The sequence below is a fragment of the Hypoxylon trugodes genome, assembly GCF_022578975.1.
Source record: "Hypoxylon trugodes strain CBS 135444 unplaced genomic scaffold F4822scaffold_7, whole genome shotgun sequence".
Lineage (NCBI taxonomy): Eukaryota > Fungi > Ascomycota > Sordariomycetes > Xylariales > Hypoxylaceae > Hypoxylon > Hypoxylon trugodes.
Genome location: NW_026250022.1, coordinates 2,368,807 through 2,383,406, shown reverse-complemented (window position 1 = coordinate 2,383,406; position 14,600 = coordinate 2,368,807). Strand labels below are relative to the sequence as shown.

At 46.9% G+C, this 14,600-nt stretch overlaps 6 protein-coding genes across 6 annotated transcripts; 2 read left to right on the top strand and 4 right to left on the bottom strand.

The window, feature by feature from the left end:
• Window positions 1-373: 373 nt before the first annotated feature.
• On the top strand, window positions 374-1,021 carry F4822DRAFT_431658 (uncharacterized protein; the record flags this gene model as incomplete). The annotated part of the gene is made up of 1 exon (XM_051461510.1): window positions 374-1,021. One exon carries the CDS (start codon window positions 374-376, stop codon window positions 1,019-1,021), a length of 648 nt encoding a protein of 215 aa, XP_051312565.1.
• A 180-nt stretch (window positions 1,022-1,201) lies between these two features.
• F4822DRAFT_411233 (uncharacterized protein) lies at window positions 1,202-2,057 on the bottom strand. The gene has a single exon (XM_051458834.1). The coding sequence runs from the start codon at window positions 2,007-2,009 to the stop codon at window positions 1,437-1,439; it is 573 nt and encodes a 190-aa protein (XP_051312564.1). The 5' UTR covers window positions 2,010-2,057; the 3' UTR covers window positions 1,202-1,436.
• Window positions 2,058-3,422: 1,365 nt separating this feature from the next.
• Window positions 3,423-4,996, bottom strand: F4822DRAFT_326469 (uncharacterized protein). The gene has a single exon (XM_051455563.1). The coding sequence runs from the start codon at window positions 4,570-4,572 to the stop codon at window positions 3,571-3,573; it is 1,002 nt and encodes a 333-aa protein (XP_051312563.1). The 5' UTR covers window positions 4,573-4,996; the 3' UTR covers window positions 3,423-3,570.
• A 1,119-nt stretch (window positions 4,997-6,115) lies between these two features.
• F4822DRAFT_326448 (uncharacterized protein) lies at window positions 6,116-9,413 on the top strand. The gene is made up of 3 exons (XM_051455562.1): window positions 6,116-7,072; window positions 7,131-7,208; window positions 7,259-9,413. The coding sequence occupies exons 1-3, from the start codon at window positions 6,460-6,462 to the stop codon at window positions 9,172-9,174; spliced, it is 2,607 nt and encodes an 868-aa protein (XP_051312562.1). The 5' UTR covers window positions 6,116-6,459; the 3' UTR covers window positions 9,175-9,413.
• Window positions 9,414-9,438: 25 nt separating this feature from the next.
• Window positions 9,439-11,115, bottom strand: F4822DRAFT_411228 (uncharacterized protein). The gene has a single exon (XM_051458833.1). The coding sequence runs from the start codon at window positions 10,906-10,908 to the stop codon at window positions 9,652-9,654; it is 1,257 nt and encodes a 418-aa protein (XP_051312561.1). The 5' UTR covers window positions 10,909-11,115; the 3' UTR covers window positions 9,439-9,651.
• A 225-nt stretch (window positions 11,116-11,340) lies between these two features.
• F4822DRAFT_326440 (MFS general substrate transporter) lies at window positions 11,341-13,049 on the bottom strand. Its single transcript, XM_051455561.1, has 3 exons — window positions 12,212-13,049; window positions 11,955-12,154; window positions 11,341-11,903 (listed from the first exon to the last, which is right to left on the bottom strand). The coding sequence occupies exons 1-3, from the start codon at window positions 12,876-12,878 to the stop codon at window positions 11,388-11,390; spliced, it is 1,383 nt and encodes a 460-aa protein (XP_051312560.1). The 5' UTR covers window positions 12,879-13,049; the 3' UTR covers window positions 11,341-11,387.
• Window positions 13,050-14,600: the final 1,551 nt, after the last annotated feature.

Here is a 14,600-nt window from a genome sequence, read left to right as displayed (position 1 = left end):
GGCTATCAACTCATCCAAAGTGACAGCCGGCACCTGTGACTTTAAGATCAAGCAGGAACGGCTAAGTCAAACTGTAGATAAACATACCTAGGTACAGATAATCATCCCATATTAGCTCCGATCAATACTAACTACTCGTGACACATTTCTCCTGAGGTATCATCAAGAAAGCGTATAATTCTAATTGTTGACCCCCCTTTTCACTTAGGTACGCTACCATAACACAGTACAGTGAAATAATATGTGCAAAGAATAAATGAGACAACTAATGATTCACACTGCAGTTAATCATTAGTCGAGAGTTAGTCATTCATTCAATTATCTATTCGGTCATCCACGGTAGCATTAAATCCCCCCCAACCGGACGCTCACCATGCCTTCTGCAAATTGGGCCTCCAACAGCCTTTACGATCCCAACGGGACCATATGGGACATATCAGAGACATATTTCCTTATTCAAATAACCAACAATTCGTACCTACTAGAGGACGAAGCGAAATTTCTACATGATTACTATTCCGGAGCAAAGCCTAAGGTATACCTAGCACGACAGCGAAGGAACAACGGTTCTATAGTGCAAATATCCAAATTTGCCACGTTTCGCGGCCATTACATATGTTTTACTGTCAACACCGAAGTAACTAATCCGCCAATGAAAGCTCGCAATGTCCTTGCAACCAGCTACAAATTCATTCACGGCAACTTAAACACCTTAGACAATGTTTTTTATTACGACGTCGTAAATTTAGACGTTCGTAGCGCTATAAGGAATGCCTTCAAAACTATCGACAGGTACGATGACACAGGTTTGTACCACATCAACACAGGAGAAAGAGGATGGGTCGAAGTCAGGAAGAATAACCCCTTCATACTCGGAATGGAAAAGTTGCTAGAGGAAAATTCTGAAGGTATCGGAAACGCTTTCATCAATATGGTCGTGTTTTATATTGAAGCAAGCCAAGGCGGCCTCATTAACTGGAAAGACTGCACTATTCATTTAGAAATCAACCTCAGTCGTTAGTTAAGCAGGAGTAATATCATCTTATTAATACCAATTAAATAAAACAACTGCGGTGGTTTCATTGTCCCTTCTTAATTAGTTTTATTGTGTATCCACGATTAGTGGGCTTAAAGATATACGATCACATTTCACTGTATCACAAAGTTCTCTTGGTTTAAGGAAAGAAGTCAATTAACTCCCTAGAAAAAGGCTCCTCAAAAAGCACAAGGGGTGGGAATATACATTAAATACTTTCCAAAATGCATAATACTATCTCATCCCACTTGCATAAGGGGCCGCAACACAATTTCCCGTAAAGAGTATGGCTACAAACTATCTATGAATGATACATTCTGCCATAGCCTTCAGTCACATAATGTATCCTTTGCCGCCCTCCTCAAAATTTCACGAGCTTATCATAATGAAGACCCGCCATTTACCGAGCTATCGGAGTGACCTTGATGGTAGTCGACGCCGTAGTAGTGGGAGTTGTATGAGACGGCTCTCGGACCGAGGTATCCGGAACGGGAGTGGTGCTCGTCGTCTGTGGTTGGTCCGATGGGGTACTAACAGAATACGTACTCGTTGTGGGTTGCTCAGTTGTCGAATCTAGAGTTGACGGTTGGTCTGACGAAGTACTAGTGGAAGACGTGCCCGTTACAGCTGGCTCGATGGTAGGATCCCAAGTGGGAGTCGTTCTGGTCGTCATTTGCTTGATCGATGCCTCCGGAGTCGGGGTGGTGCTCATTGTCGGCGCAGCAACACCAGGATCATTTCCAGCGGGTATCGTGTCCATTACCGGTGGTTTATGTTGAGGAACCGTAATAGAGCTCGAGCTCGAGCTCGTACTCGTGGCTGAATCTTGAACCGATTGTGCTAGTATAGAAGTGGTAATCGTCACTGTGTAAGGAACAGGTGAGTCCGGGATAGGGCTGGCATCCCCATCATCATCGCCACCATCCACATCGGGACTTCCTCCGCTCCCTCCCTGCACAGGCGCGCCCCACATGAGTGATGCTGAAGTATCAACTATAGTGGTGGTGGCCACGAGACTTTGGGTAGTGGGAGGAGATGTTACAATCGGGGATGTCGCCGGGTCTACACCGTGCGCCACACATCCACCATCTGTCTTCGTGATGTAAACCGTCTCAGTAGTCGTAGTCGGTTTGGTCAAAGTTACCGTAACGCAAGTCGATATTTTGTCTGTTGCGAGAGGGACCGACGAGTTCTGGAAAGGGGGCGGGGTGCTAGTGGCAGTTTCGTGAATCTGAAAAGGAGTAATCGGGCCCAGACTAGAAGAGTTTAAGGGCACAAGTAAAGCCGCGGGCATTGGTGTGGGAATATGCCCATGAACGGAAGGGTTCGTCATGGGATACGGCGGCGCCGTCGCGTTGGCCGAAATGTTCGGGGAAACCCCATGCGCCAACATCGTTGTACTTGTTTGTGTATAGTTAAGGACGTCTTCTATTTTCTGCGTGCCGGATAAGTATAACGTCGATCCAGGTGCAAGCGTAATCCAATCGTTAATTCCAAAGGCTCCTGTGAATAGGAGGAGGAGCAGAAAAATGGACATTTTGCGTGTTGCGATCGGGGAGGTAGATTTATTTTTTTTTTCTATCTCTCGGGTCTGCGTAGCGTTGCACTGCGGTAGAAGTGTACAGTAATTTAGAAAATTCAGATGGGATTTAAATGTAAATACTGGTTTGAGGAATAAGGAATTGTTCACTTCCAAGTCACATCAGTGGCCCTATTCCCTTGAATCCATGTACTTTGCGGCGAATGGGGTTGGTAGGATATGCTCCCAATCACTTCAAATCGAATAAGTTATAATCGAGTCAGGACTCCAGTCAAGGGTCATCAAAGGTCTTTAAAGGCTCAAATACAAGTACGCCAGGGAGTTAGGCTTTGTCCAGCCAGATTCGATGATGATTTCTGCCCTTCCGTTATTATAATTATGAGAATCGTGTTGGGGTTGTAACCGCGTGATTTCATTTGGGACGTGTAACATCAGATGCGCACTGTTTGATAACCTGAAACTGAGTGTATTGAATTTCCCTTCTGACGCTAATTATAACCGCTTTGTAATTCGACGTGTTATTGATAGGATGTGGGAATGTCATGCGAATTGTTTAGCTTGTTGTGTTCGAGTCGTACAATGAGTGTCTAGCCGTAAAAGCAATGATTTCCGCTTGTGGCTCTCTCCATCCGAATATATCATCATAAGTTTAATCCACTTCATATGATAGTACCCCAGGGAATGGTGGGAACGGCCCATCGTGAATAATCCAAGCCGCTATGTCAGCTACAAGACTTAGAGGAGAACGTAGTCCTAGATGTCCAATCCACCAGTATTGCTCCTCGTCTGAGTGAGAACCCCCGCCCGCGCCTGAATATCTTTCTCCTGCTTCGAATCTGCCAGTAATTCTCCCAGTGATGCGTATGTCATGCAATTTCAATCTTCCTTTCATCTGCCATATTAGCTTCAGCCACGAAGAAGTAGAAAGTCGGCAATTATGCAATTGGAGGGTCTTTAACGTCAGCTGGTGGTCCTCGAAGAAAGCGAGTAACTCCTATCTCTCGCTCTCGATGAAATGTAGACAAATTTCGCGCAGGTTTGCCCATACGAAACCCGGAGTAATAACATCGTAGAGGCGAACCGGATATTTCATAAGCATCAGTGACTCAATGAATTTCAAATCCAGGACTTCAAGATTGGGAAGGCGTGAAAAGAACTTTCTTAGTGCGCTATCCTGGGTCGATGCACGGAGTTCTCCAGGTATACTTATGTAACCAAAGATATACGTGTCCTTGCCGAGGAACTCAAGGTTGATCGACTTTAACCTACCACATGCTATAGCCATAATATCGAGGGTCTGTGGATTAATTAAGCATGACTCTAGTTTAAGGCCGCGAAGGGTGTGCAACTGGATACCAGAGTTTTTCAACCCATGCATGACAGCTTCTACCTGCCGTCTGGCCATTTCGGGATATGACCAGTTGATCCGAGCGAAAAATGCATCGAAGGGCGATCGTCGAAGGGGGCGCGCGTTGTTGATTTCAATCTCCCTTAGACCTCTGAGTTTGGGGATGGCTGCCTTGAGATGTTCGAAATCCAAGTTCTGCTCAAGTATCAGGGCTTGTTGAGTGAAGATCCTTTTGTATTCTAGGTAGTTCTCTTGTATATATTCCGAATCGATAGGTGCTTTCCGGAACGCGATATCCGGGATCCAATTCTTCTTAACATTTTTCACCCGATTGTGCAAGTAGAAATTACGGGATTTCTCTCTGTATTGTTCGAAGCTAAGGAACTCGTCCTCGAGGATGGCTGCTTCATAAACGATGGTCTTGACATTTTTGCTAATGATAGGGTGATTAGTAATATCGTGTAATTTCTCGAGATCGGGACCGTAGAGAAAGAAGGTGATCTGCTCGAAGCCGCGACAAGCTCCAATGTTTGCAAATATTTTAGAGCATAATCGTAACGATCGTGCTTCCTGAGGCGATAGATATGAACATGCGATGAGAAAGATTTCGCATGGTAAGCCCGGCAACTCTCGATCATTGTGACCCATTTTAGCGGTAGTAGTAGACTATTATACGGCGCCGACGATTTTCCTAGGGCATATTATTCGATCATGTTCCTGGTGGGTGAGTGGATTGGCAGTATGCTGATCACATAATTGATGTCAATTTCAATGTGGAATGGAGTTGAAAGTTGTTCATGCGATATAATGCAGTTATACTTTGAAGATACATATATCTCACATGAGTCATGAATGGTATTAATAGCAGCCATCGTTGCTTCCATAGTTGCGTGCGATTGAATAATATTAAACTGCCAAATAAAAAATATTTAGAAGGGTACTAGTGCAGTCTTACTCTCGACGCACCCTTACGGGTGCAGCGCTTTAATTTACAAATGGTGCATTGATTCGCAAGTCGCCCGAAGTACATCCGATACCATGTAATTAGTATGGCTGCTTATGTACTACGGGGTGCTCCCTGGTTAGATCAATATTTTGATTTGGGTAAAATACGTGTATTTATATGAGATTTCTATGGAGTCGGAAGTACCTCGGCAATTGTTAATTACTGCACCATTTGTAAATTAAAGCGCTGCACCCGTAAGGGTGCGTCGAAAGTGAGACTGCACTAGTACCGAAAAAGGCGTAGAATTTACATCGGCGCGTGTTAACACCCGACACCGATACTGCCTTATGTTTCACGACTTGTATCCACACACATACAACCCTATAGCTGGAACATCGACGCCGTATATACCTAGGAGCTACCGCCAGATATTTTAGCTACCTAGGTAGGTATGTGATAATTCGAGTGCCCTACAGCTTCAATTGTAGTTTTATGTTAACATATAGGTACGTATTAGCCTCCATGGTACAAGTATCTAGGTACTTACGAGTATCTCAGCGCCTACTATCTAGAGGCGTCGAGTGTGGCAGTGTTGTGGCGCATTTACAATGCCCGGAACTCCATGATCCGGACGCCACATTCGAGATTTCAAGTTTTAAGGTTGTCTAAAATCTACTACTTCAAATCTTCCACATCGCGTAGAAGGACGAAGAAAGTGACCACTCCCAGGAACAACTCATTTTATCCACCAGCCAGACATACTAAGCTTTTAGCGACCTCCGCATCACCAGGAACGGTTTACGAGTTATACTATTTTCAACAACTTAATTTAACCATCAACCGACCATCTCCAACCAATCCATTCAAACGTCGATCTTCGCGCTTCTTCATAACGTACTAGAATACTAGAAGAAATGCAGCCAGGAGCAAAATCTCCATGTGGAGAACCAATCTTGTCTAATGCTTCAGTTTTCGGACTTTGGATCGACTAGATCTTGGGGTATGTCGTCATGCCTGACCTACCCCTGACCGCCCCAATTCTCAAGAGCCAATCATCTTTGTTGAACCTGCTCGTTCCTGGCCTAAAAGGGTAATGAGTAACAACACACTTACCGACTTCTATTAACAAATTTCCAAGTTTCTCGCAAGTTTCCTACTTCAACTCATTGGGTCCTACTAATGGGCTCTTTATAGTATAGAATCATTACTGGTTGATGCAATCATGGCATCCAACCTCCATCATGTATCCATGATGTAGTGGACCAAGAGTCCATGTCACCCAGTTACATTCTGAATCGGTAGTCCTAGGTACCTAACTAGACATGTTACAGTAAATCCCGGTGCTTGTTGTACCCCTAAGTAGCAGCATCTCCGTCGAGATTGGCCCCCTTGTTGTTGTTATGCATTTCAACCCGCCTCTGAAAACTCTTTAAAAGCTGCCTTGTGACCTCATGTTCATATATGGGGATGCCATTCCCCCTCCCATAGTCATCACCATGCATAGAGTGGCGATGCTATTCTGCAAGGAGCGATTTTGGGGGCTATATACCGTACTCTAGTATTTCGCGATAGCTGAATATAATTTCACCATGACTTTTACCAAAATTTCCCACGGAAAATCCGACCCTGGAAGCCAACAAAACACGACTGGGCGTCCGAGATTTAATTCCTTAAAAACGTCGGATCGGTTAAGAGAAGGTTCGAAACTCCCAGCACTCCCGATGGGTAGCAACATTCGGAAAAACCGACGATCGATATTCAAGGAGGTAGGGTTGATGGAAGAGGAAGATCAACAAGAAGGTCACCAAGATACGACTTCTGAGACAAACGAAGAAAGCGAACCGAGCGGAAGAATGGGGTCGACTTCAGAAACGACGTCCCCAATCGAAAGGAAAGATTCCAACAGGGAAGAAAGTTCGTCGGAAGGAAAATCAAGGTGGTTCTCCAAGTTGACGCCGACGAGGCGCCCGAGAATTAAAACTGCTACCAGTGCGCCACCTCCCACCACCGCAGGGCTTCATAGGCTCTCCATGATCGCTCTGCTTATCGCAATTGTTCTTCCTACCATTAGTTATAATAACGGCCGTCAGAAGGTTGAAATCAGCGGCGCAGACGCAGGCGTGATCAGGCCTCCCTCGAGCGTTATCCTCGAGACCCGCGAGAATAGTCCCACCGACGTATGTACAAGATGGGCAGGCCAAAGTAAGGAATGCTACTTCCGTTATTGCTACTAGTAAGATGTAATTGACCGGGATTCTAGGCGCTCTAATTAACGGGACCGTCTATTTCTACGGTGGCCGGTCGAAGTCTACGGGAAGTCAAACATCAGACGAATGGAGTACGTTCAAGATGTACGAGGCAATTGCGACCGCTGCTAACCAACGCTAGACAATGACTTCATCACACTCGATCTCACAAAATCGTGGGATATCAGCTCACCAGCTCTGACTGGTCTTCCTCGACCATCTGGTCCTCCAGCTGTATCTCTTGGCTATCTCTGGAACGATTTAGACCGTCTTTACCTCTACGGCGGCGAATTCTCCGACACTCCTGTCGCGGAACCCTCACCAATATCGACGTGGATGTACGACGTCGCATCGTCAACATGGACTGAATTTCAAAATCCTAAAACATCAGCTGGGAACTATTCGGATCCCGAGGGAGTTCTTGTACAACGGGCTGCAGAAGGTGCTGGCATCTCTGTACCCGAACTCGGCGTTAGTTGGTATTTTGGGGGGCACCTCGATTGGGCTACTACGCCGGGGTGGACGGACCAAATCGGGCGAGTGTATTTAAAAAGTCTGCTTGAGTTCACACACCCCGGGTACGCCAATTCCGGAGTTGAGTCACTCCGCTCGTCTGGCGCCCCCGCTGGAGGCGCTTATCGTAATATTACGTGGGGTGGCATCCAAAACCAAGATGGCTTCACGGAACGAGCCGATGGCGTCCTCGTTTATGTACCTGGCTGGGGACCAAATGGTATTTTACTAGGTCTCGGTGGAGGAGTGGTTGGGGACCACGAAACTACCGACGCATTTTCTTCTATGAGTACCATCGATGTTTACGACATCAAGACGAGTACCTGGTACCACCAAGTGACTTCTGGCGAAGCGCCCCAGGTCCGGGTCAATCCGTGCGCAGTTATTTTTTCGGCCCCCGATGCTAGTTCATTCAACATCTATATGTATGGAGGTCAGAACCTACTCCCATACGGAAACCAAACTCAATACACGGATATATGGATCTTAACCGTCCCTTCGTTCACATGGATCAAAATCGACACATCAACGAGCAAAGAGCCGTCTGCGCGAGCTGGCCACCAATGCGCTGCACGAGACGGCCAGATGGTTGTAATCGGCGGTTATGTTGGAACAGAAATCGCATGCGACAATCCTGGCATCTATAATTTTGACGCCTCAAAACTCCAGTGGAAGAACTTATTCAATGCCGCAGACCATCCCGCAGATGATCACACTGAAAATAGCATCCTCGCCGGTAGTTACGGATACAAAGTCCCCGATATAATCCAATCCATCGTAGGCGGTTCTTCCGACGGCGGCGCAACCGCTACCCAACCCGCCTCCGGGCCAGCTACAGACGGACCCTTCAAAACCGGTACACCACCCGTATTCACAATCACACAACCCGGCAGCACAGCGACGGTAACCAATAGCCCAAACACCGTCGGCACGAACCCCGCCTCTCCAGGATCTTCCCCACCAGAAGGCACAAACGGCGGATTAATCGCCGCAGGCGTAATAGCCGGCTTTGCAGGCCTCGCAGCACTCTACCTCGGATTCTGCGCATGGCTCTACCGTCGCCAAGTCCGGGCCTATAAGCGACACATGCTAGTCGCAAACCGATACTCCGGCGCCGTCGAAGACGACAGCAATAGTTTCACCACTCCACCCGGTGCAGGCGGTATGCGTGAAAAGTTCTTCAAAGCGCACCGTCGCGGTTCCTCCAGCGTGGATAGCGAGCATTTCGGTTGGGTAGGCCATCTCAACGAGCCAAAATTCATGACCGGTAGTGATGAGCCCAGTCCCGGAACTTCAGGTTCCGGGAATGGGTCGGGGAGACCGAGGCCTAGTGAGGATCGGAATCCTTGGGGTTATGGTAGTTATATCAACGGCGGTAATGGCGCGGGTGTAAGTGGCATTGGACGTTCGAAGAGCGGTGCAAGTCGAAGTACCGCGAGTGGTGGGTCGGCTGAGGCGTTGTTGGATGGGCGCGAGCCGAATTTTATTAGTGTTGTTTTGGGTCCTAGGCGTGCTTTGAGGGTTGTGAATGGGATGGAGGAGTGAGCCTCTTCGTCTCCTGTCCCCTCTCTTTCGTTGTTGGCTGCTTGTAATACGTAATAATATCATGATGGAATGTGTTGACGAGAGATCTAAGCGGGTGGGAATAACAAAAGGATATGAGAAACGACTGATATGTACGATTTTGAGCATTCTTTTAGTTCGTCGGGCGATTGTACGATACCCTATGATGTTTGTCAAGCGATTTGAGGTGGCGAAACATGTATATACACGACCTTGATGTGCATTGTATTGAGCAAGATACGAAAAACGAGGATCTAATAATGTTCATGAATTTATGAGTATCTCGTGATATCTTTCCACGAATTTATATTTATGTTTTGAGGTAAATGCATATGTACCTAATTGTAAAGCTATGCGAGTGCAATGCCCCCAAACGCCGGCCCTCGCAGGTATCCCTTTCCCATAGTACCATCCAATTTAACTCCATAATCATTAATCATGTCGTATTTCCACGAATATCTACATACGACGTATAGGCAGTTCTGACGCAATTAAACTTCCCTCTAGAGCGTTAAAGATACCGATACATGTATTTAGGTCGTAGCCTAATCTCGTTAGGAAGCGTTCAACCCATGAGACTTCTTCAGTATCCCCAACCTCCTTGAGCCGATCAGCCGTATCCATAGCTAAGCAGAGAAGCCTCTTCCTAATTATGGGGCGAAGGTCGGTCGAGTTGGCATTGCGATGCATGAACTGAACGGCGGCAAAATGATTCGGCGTTAATGGATGGTGAAGTTCTAAATGGGCTAAATCAAGTCGCATTTTGAGAGGACGCCCAATTTTGACGAAAGATTCGAATAAATGAGCTGAAGGTTTAGGTCGTTCCGAAGCGAATACGGTGGAAGCCCATGATAAATCAACCCAGATATCCTTAAGACTTTTGAGTGTTACGTTCTTCTTTGGTAAGATATCGTTTGCGCGGATAACGGCCTCGTACGATGGATCAAGGCTAGTCTTGAGCCCGGAATAAGAGGTGTTTGTCTGCTTCATAATCGCGTATAGAAGTGAGGACAGGACAGCAAATTGAGCGTCCTTGATCTCATCAGCCTCGTCACGGGTACCTATACGCGCCATCCAATGCCAAGCTACTTCTTCGAGTCCTTCAGCATACATGAAAGGTATAAGTGCTGGGAATAGGACAGGATCGGAAAGAAACTGGAGATTGTTTTCTAAGCCAGACGCCCTAAGCCATTGTACTACTCGAAGCCCAGCACCAGAATCGGCCATGCCCAGTCGGATATCATCTTCGGATTCGCCTACTATCTCTGATCTCACTTTGGCAAGGAAACCAGCAGCGCGCCGGGGTGTCATAAGCCCTCTCGCTACGGCATGGTCGAATACATCGAGTTGGCTTCTACGGGCCGCTGGCGACTTCTTGTTATTTTGATGAGCAAAAAGTGGGTTGGAGAGAATGGCGCGTAGATGACGGTCTGTAGGACGTTGGCGATTCGAAATATCTGTCGACGCAGGAGACGGTGATGAGGAATTTGAGTTTATGAATGTCGAAGCAGTAGGTTTTCTGCTTTGGGGAATCGAGTTCTGCGATACTGGCTCGTTGCCATGTTCCCATGGGTGTTCCTCGTCAAGGTTCCTTCGGAAAGAGGTAGTGATGGATTCGAGTAATTGTTGAGAGTCGCGGCGGCTTATTGGTAAGGGTTGGTGTATCTTTGGGAGAAGATTCTTTATAGAGTTAAGCGAAGTTGTTCGGACTACCATCTTGAATGTTCAGCGATAGTGACAATGACGATGTGATGGTTAGGTCCGGAATTGCAGGGACATCTGGATGTCACAATTCGATGTTACTTATTAAATTGAAGCCGATTTCAGATTTTATCTAATTGAACGGTGTCCCAGTCGTCTCCATTGAACTCGGGTTATCGTCGTCGCTTCATTATAAGATAAGGTGCATGATGTAGAAGGTAGAGTTCCAAGAATTGGATTATCTCAATCGAATCATCGGTCGGGACGGGGACCAATGATTTTCCCGTCCGTTTACCCCACCTCTCCATATCCGGAGTTTTACCGTCATAAATTCATTTTCAAGGCCCTTCAGCTCTTTATTAACTTTTCTAGACCAACATTTATATGTGCAGCGCTGTTGAATACACTCAATAATACATCGGCCTTAGCTACAAATGTCCTTCACGATCCTCGGCCCTGAAATCAACTTCTATTAATGAGTCGGGAGTCCTATCTCAAACCTTTATCCTCAGTACCCACCCCGTCCGGCTTATCCTTGCTGCAGTCAGAACTATGGCACCCAGTAACAGACATGTACCCGCCCAGATCTGCGCTCCCAGATAGCTGCCATTGTTTGCATCTATGATAGCGCCCGCAATCGGACTTCCTGTCAGACATGCAAACGCCACCACACTGAATACCATTCCCATCCTGGTCCCAAGCTGGCTCAAGTCTGTCGTTAGTGCTGCCAGTGAGGCAGCAAACAGCGATTGGATAGCACTACCTACAAAACCATATACTGCAGCAAACGCATAGAGCGGACCATGTGCATGTGCGACAGCAATCCAACCATACAAGACGATGCTAACCGCAATCGCCGTGGGGATAGCAGTATTCAAAGGCCCAAAATACCTCGCGGCAATAAAACCAGGGACAATACGACCTGGAATCCCTAGCGCATTAGTGATTAACAGGATATCGATGGAGTCGAGGGATGTGAAATTCGCGTAAGTGTGGCCGTAGAGATCAATCTAGCAAGGTGAGTCAGCAATGGAATCGCAATAAGAAAGGGGGACACGAACATAATAGAAGGCAAAGTACACAGCCCAATATATAAAGAAGAAGCCCACAATGAAAAGGACGTATGGCAGCTCCTTGAAAGCTCGAAAATCCGCCAGGGTGCCCGATTTACGAGCCGGTACTCGCACCCGCAGGAGAACATTAATGAGAACGGCGACGAAAAGAGTCACGAAAGCCATATAACGAATTGTCCATCCAAATCCTAATTAGTCGCAGCATAAGTTCCTACTCCCATGTCACGCGAGGGAGGTTTACTCACCAACTCGAGGAAGCAGCTGTTGAACCATTGCTGGGTACACCAAGCCACCCGACCCTGCCCCTGATGCAATGATAGAGACCGCCAAAGATTTATTCGCCTTGAAGTATGACGACGGTACCGAAAGACCAGGCATATACAAAATGCCCATCCCTAATCCGATGCAGAGCCCTTGTGCGAGGAAGAGCTGATAGTACTGCGTAGCCAAACTAGTCATAAACATTCCAAAGGCGATAAATAGTGTTCCCACAAAGACAGCTTCATGAACGAGGCCCGCATCGCTTAGGCGTCCTGATACCGTCCCCACGAATAGAAGGGTAAAGGTCTGCATAGTGCCAATCCATGATACAGTAGATGCTGACTCGCCGAGCATCTCCTCATATGTCGACTGGAAGATACCGAAACTAGTTATCAACCCCCAAGTAATGAAGCATGTGAGGTGCCCTGCCAAAACTTGGAGCCAGGCAATGATACCACCGTCGGGAGGATGTCCTATTTCCTCGGTTGGAGGAGCAGGGAATGGCCACCACCATTTTCGACGTGGTAGGATCGGTATTGGAATATTTGCCTCGAGAGATTTATCTTGTGCACCAAGTGGCTGTGGGCCTGTATCACTCTTTCCGCGATGAGCTTGCGGCGAAATTTCCTGGGGCGTCCCAGAAACGTTCATTGTGGATATGATACCTAGGTAATTATTGTTTAATCATTAGGGCCAAATCTTCAAAATCATTATCAATTTAGTAAGACATCCGAAAACCGAGAATTCTAAGAATTAGATAAATATCCCGGGCGTTAGAAGAGAGTCGGTGTAAAAACATGATTACCAGAAAACCTATATAGGTATTTTGGGTAGGTGAATTGATGTGTTAGTGGTAATCAAGATGGCATCGTATCGACAGATGTGGAGTCTACCGGAGGGCGAACGGATGTAGCTGGGAGGCACATAATCCTTGACGGCATCCGCTTACCCTGTTATCCTTGAAGATAGTCAGCGTTGCCCACCACCGATCGGACCTAAACACATATTACTCACTCTACGACCCGAGAGTCCTAGTCGGCTTGTGCAGGTATGTATGTGGCTAGCCTTGATCTAGTTCTTACTCTTCTCGGCGTGAGGGGGATGCCGGGGTATCCCCAACATGGAGCATCGGGTCGATGCCGAAGCTACAAATGCCGCCGCACCGTCAATTTAGAATGCCATCTAGATATAACCCGCGCCGGAACTAGCAGGCTGTGGTGGCCGGGGCTATAAAGGCAATGGGGGCCATTCAGGCCAGAACAACCGCCGCCGTGGGGAACCACCGGAAGGGATGACCCCCCGCTACTAGATTACGGATTGACAATATTTATTTAACTTCGTGCGACCGACGCATGAGACGAAATGCCGCTGACCTTGGTCTATTTGTCGCCGTACCATTGATGGACATGCCCAGTAGTTTAAATGGTAAGTCGACAGATTGATAAAAGAGAAGACGCCGACCGGAGCTCTGCCTTAAGCCTCCTATTGCAATGGCTCATGATTGAAAACCCCGTTTCACTATGTCTATCAAATCCGAATAATCGACCTCCTAGGAAAGAAATTCAATTTCTAAAGAACACATCGAGAAAATTCACCATCCCGACTAATCTGCTTAATACCCGCTAGACCTTGTTTATTTTATGCCTGACGGAATCGTCAAGAAACAGCGCGTACCTGAGCTTTATAAGCGCTACTGAGACGCTCTTCAAGATTGACTGGAGAAGACAATTTTCAGTGGTCACAGCTGGAGGAATCCCTAGAGAGGACTAGTCACAATCCCCAGCCACTGGGTGTGACAAGCTCCATATGATCGACGGGAGGTTTCTGAGATAATTTGGCATGCCAAGACTGCGTTCAACGTAATGTATCAATGTGTTTACCTGTCTTCAAGACATGGGGTAACACAATGACTTAGACATACGCATCAATTAAGAGTGCATACTCACCGGTTAACCCCGAGTGCCCAACCCTTGCATGAAGGGTGACCGGTCTGTGAGGAAAATCTTGTAAGCGTCTGCTTAAGTGGCTAAAAGGTCAACCAGGCCTTTGTTGGGACGTGTAGCGCGTGTGGGAGTTTTCGACTATGCTGTAAAGTCTGATAATAGGATGTAGACGCATCCTGCCTTGGAGCAATTGACCACAATGCATCATGTATAGCGACAGTATCTTCGCATCTGTGTACCTTGTGTTACAGCTGGCTGCTGAAAAAGCAATTCTTGAATATGTAGCTATTGGTTCTTCGCCTTGGTGAAGGAGAATCAATTATAACTGTCCCACTTAATGCGTTTTCTGATCGAGGTCCCGAGTTCTTTTCCGTAGTCCGTGGTAAACTGAAAGAGACTTATGTGGCGGATCATTGTACGAAGTCTCTAA

What these genes read in the sequence shown, in the direction of transcription:
- F4822DRAFT_411233 (XM_051458834.1), bottom strand. Translation starts at nt 2,009, where the DNA reads ATGTGGGGCGCGCCTGTGCAGGGAGGGAGCGGAGGAAGTCCCGATGTG.
- F4822DRAFT_326469 (XM_051455563.1), bottom strand. Translation starts at nt 4,572, where the DNA reads ATGGGTCACAATGATCGAGAGTTGCCGGGCTTACCATGCGAAATCTTT.
- F4822DRAFT_326448 (XM_051455562.1), top strand. Translation starts at nt 6,460, where the DNA reads ATGACTTTTACCAAAATTTCCCACGGAAAATCCGACCCTGGAAGCCAA. An exon ending in TACAAGATGGGCAGGCCAAA is followed by an intron (nt 7,073 to 7,130) that starts GTAAGGAATGCT and finishes CCGGGATTCTAG; the next exon opens with GCGCTCTAATTAACGGGACC. An exon ending in TCAAACATCAGACGAATGGA is followed by an intron (nt 7,209 to 7,258) that starts GTACGTTCAAGA and finishes AACCAACGCTAG; the next exon opens with ACAATGACTTCATCACACTC.
- F4822DRAFT_411228 (XM_051458833.1), bottom strand. Translation starts at nt 10,908, where the DNA reads ATGGTAGTCCGAACAACTTCGCTTAACTCTATAAAGAATCTTCTCCCA.
- F4822DRAFT_326440 (XM_051455561.1), bottom strand. Translation starts at nt 12,878, where the DNA reads ATGAACGTTTCTGGGACGCCCCAGGAAATTTCGCCGCAAGCTCATCGC. An exon ending in ACAGCTGCTTCCTCGAGTTG is followed by an intron (nt 12,155 to 12,211) that starts GTGAGTAAACCT and finishes GCGACTAATTAG; the next exon opens with GATTTGGATGGACAATTCGT. An exon ending in TGTACTTTGCCTTCTATTAT is followed by an intron (nt 11,904 to 11,954) that starts GTTCGTGTCCCC and finishes TCACCTTGCTAG; the next exon opens with ATTGATCTCTACGGCCACAC.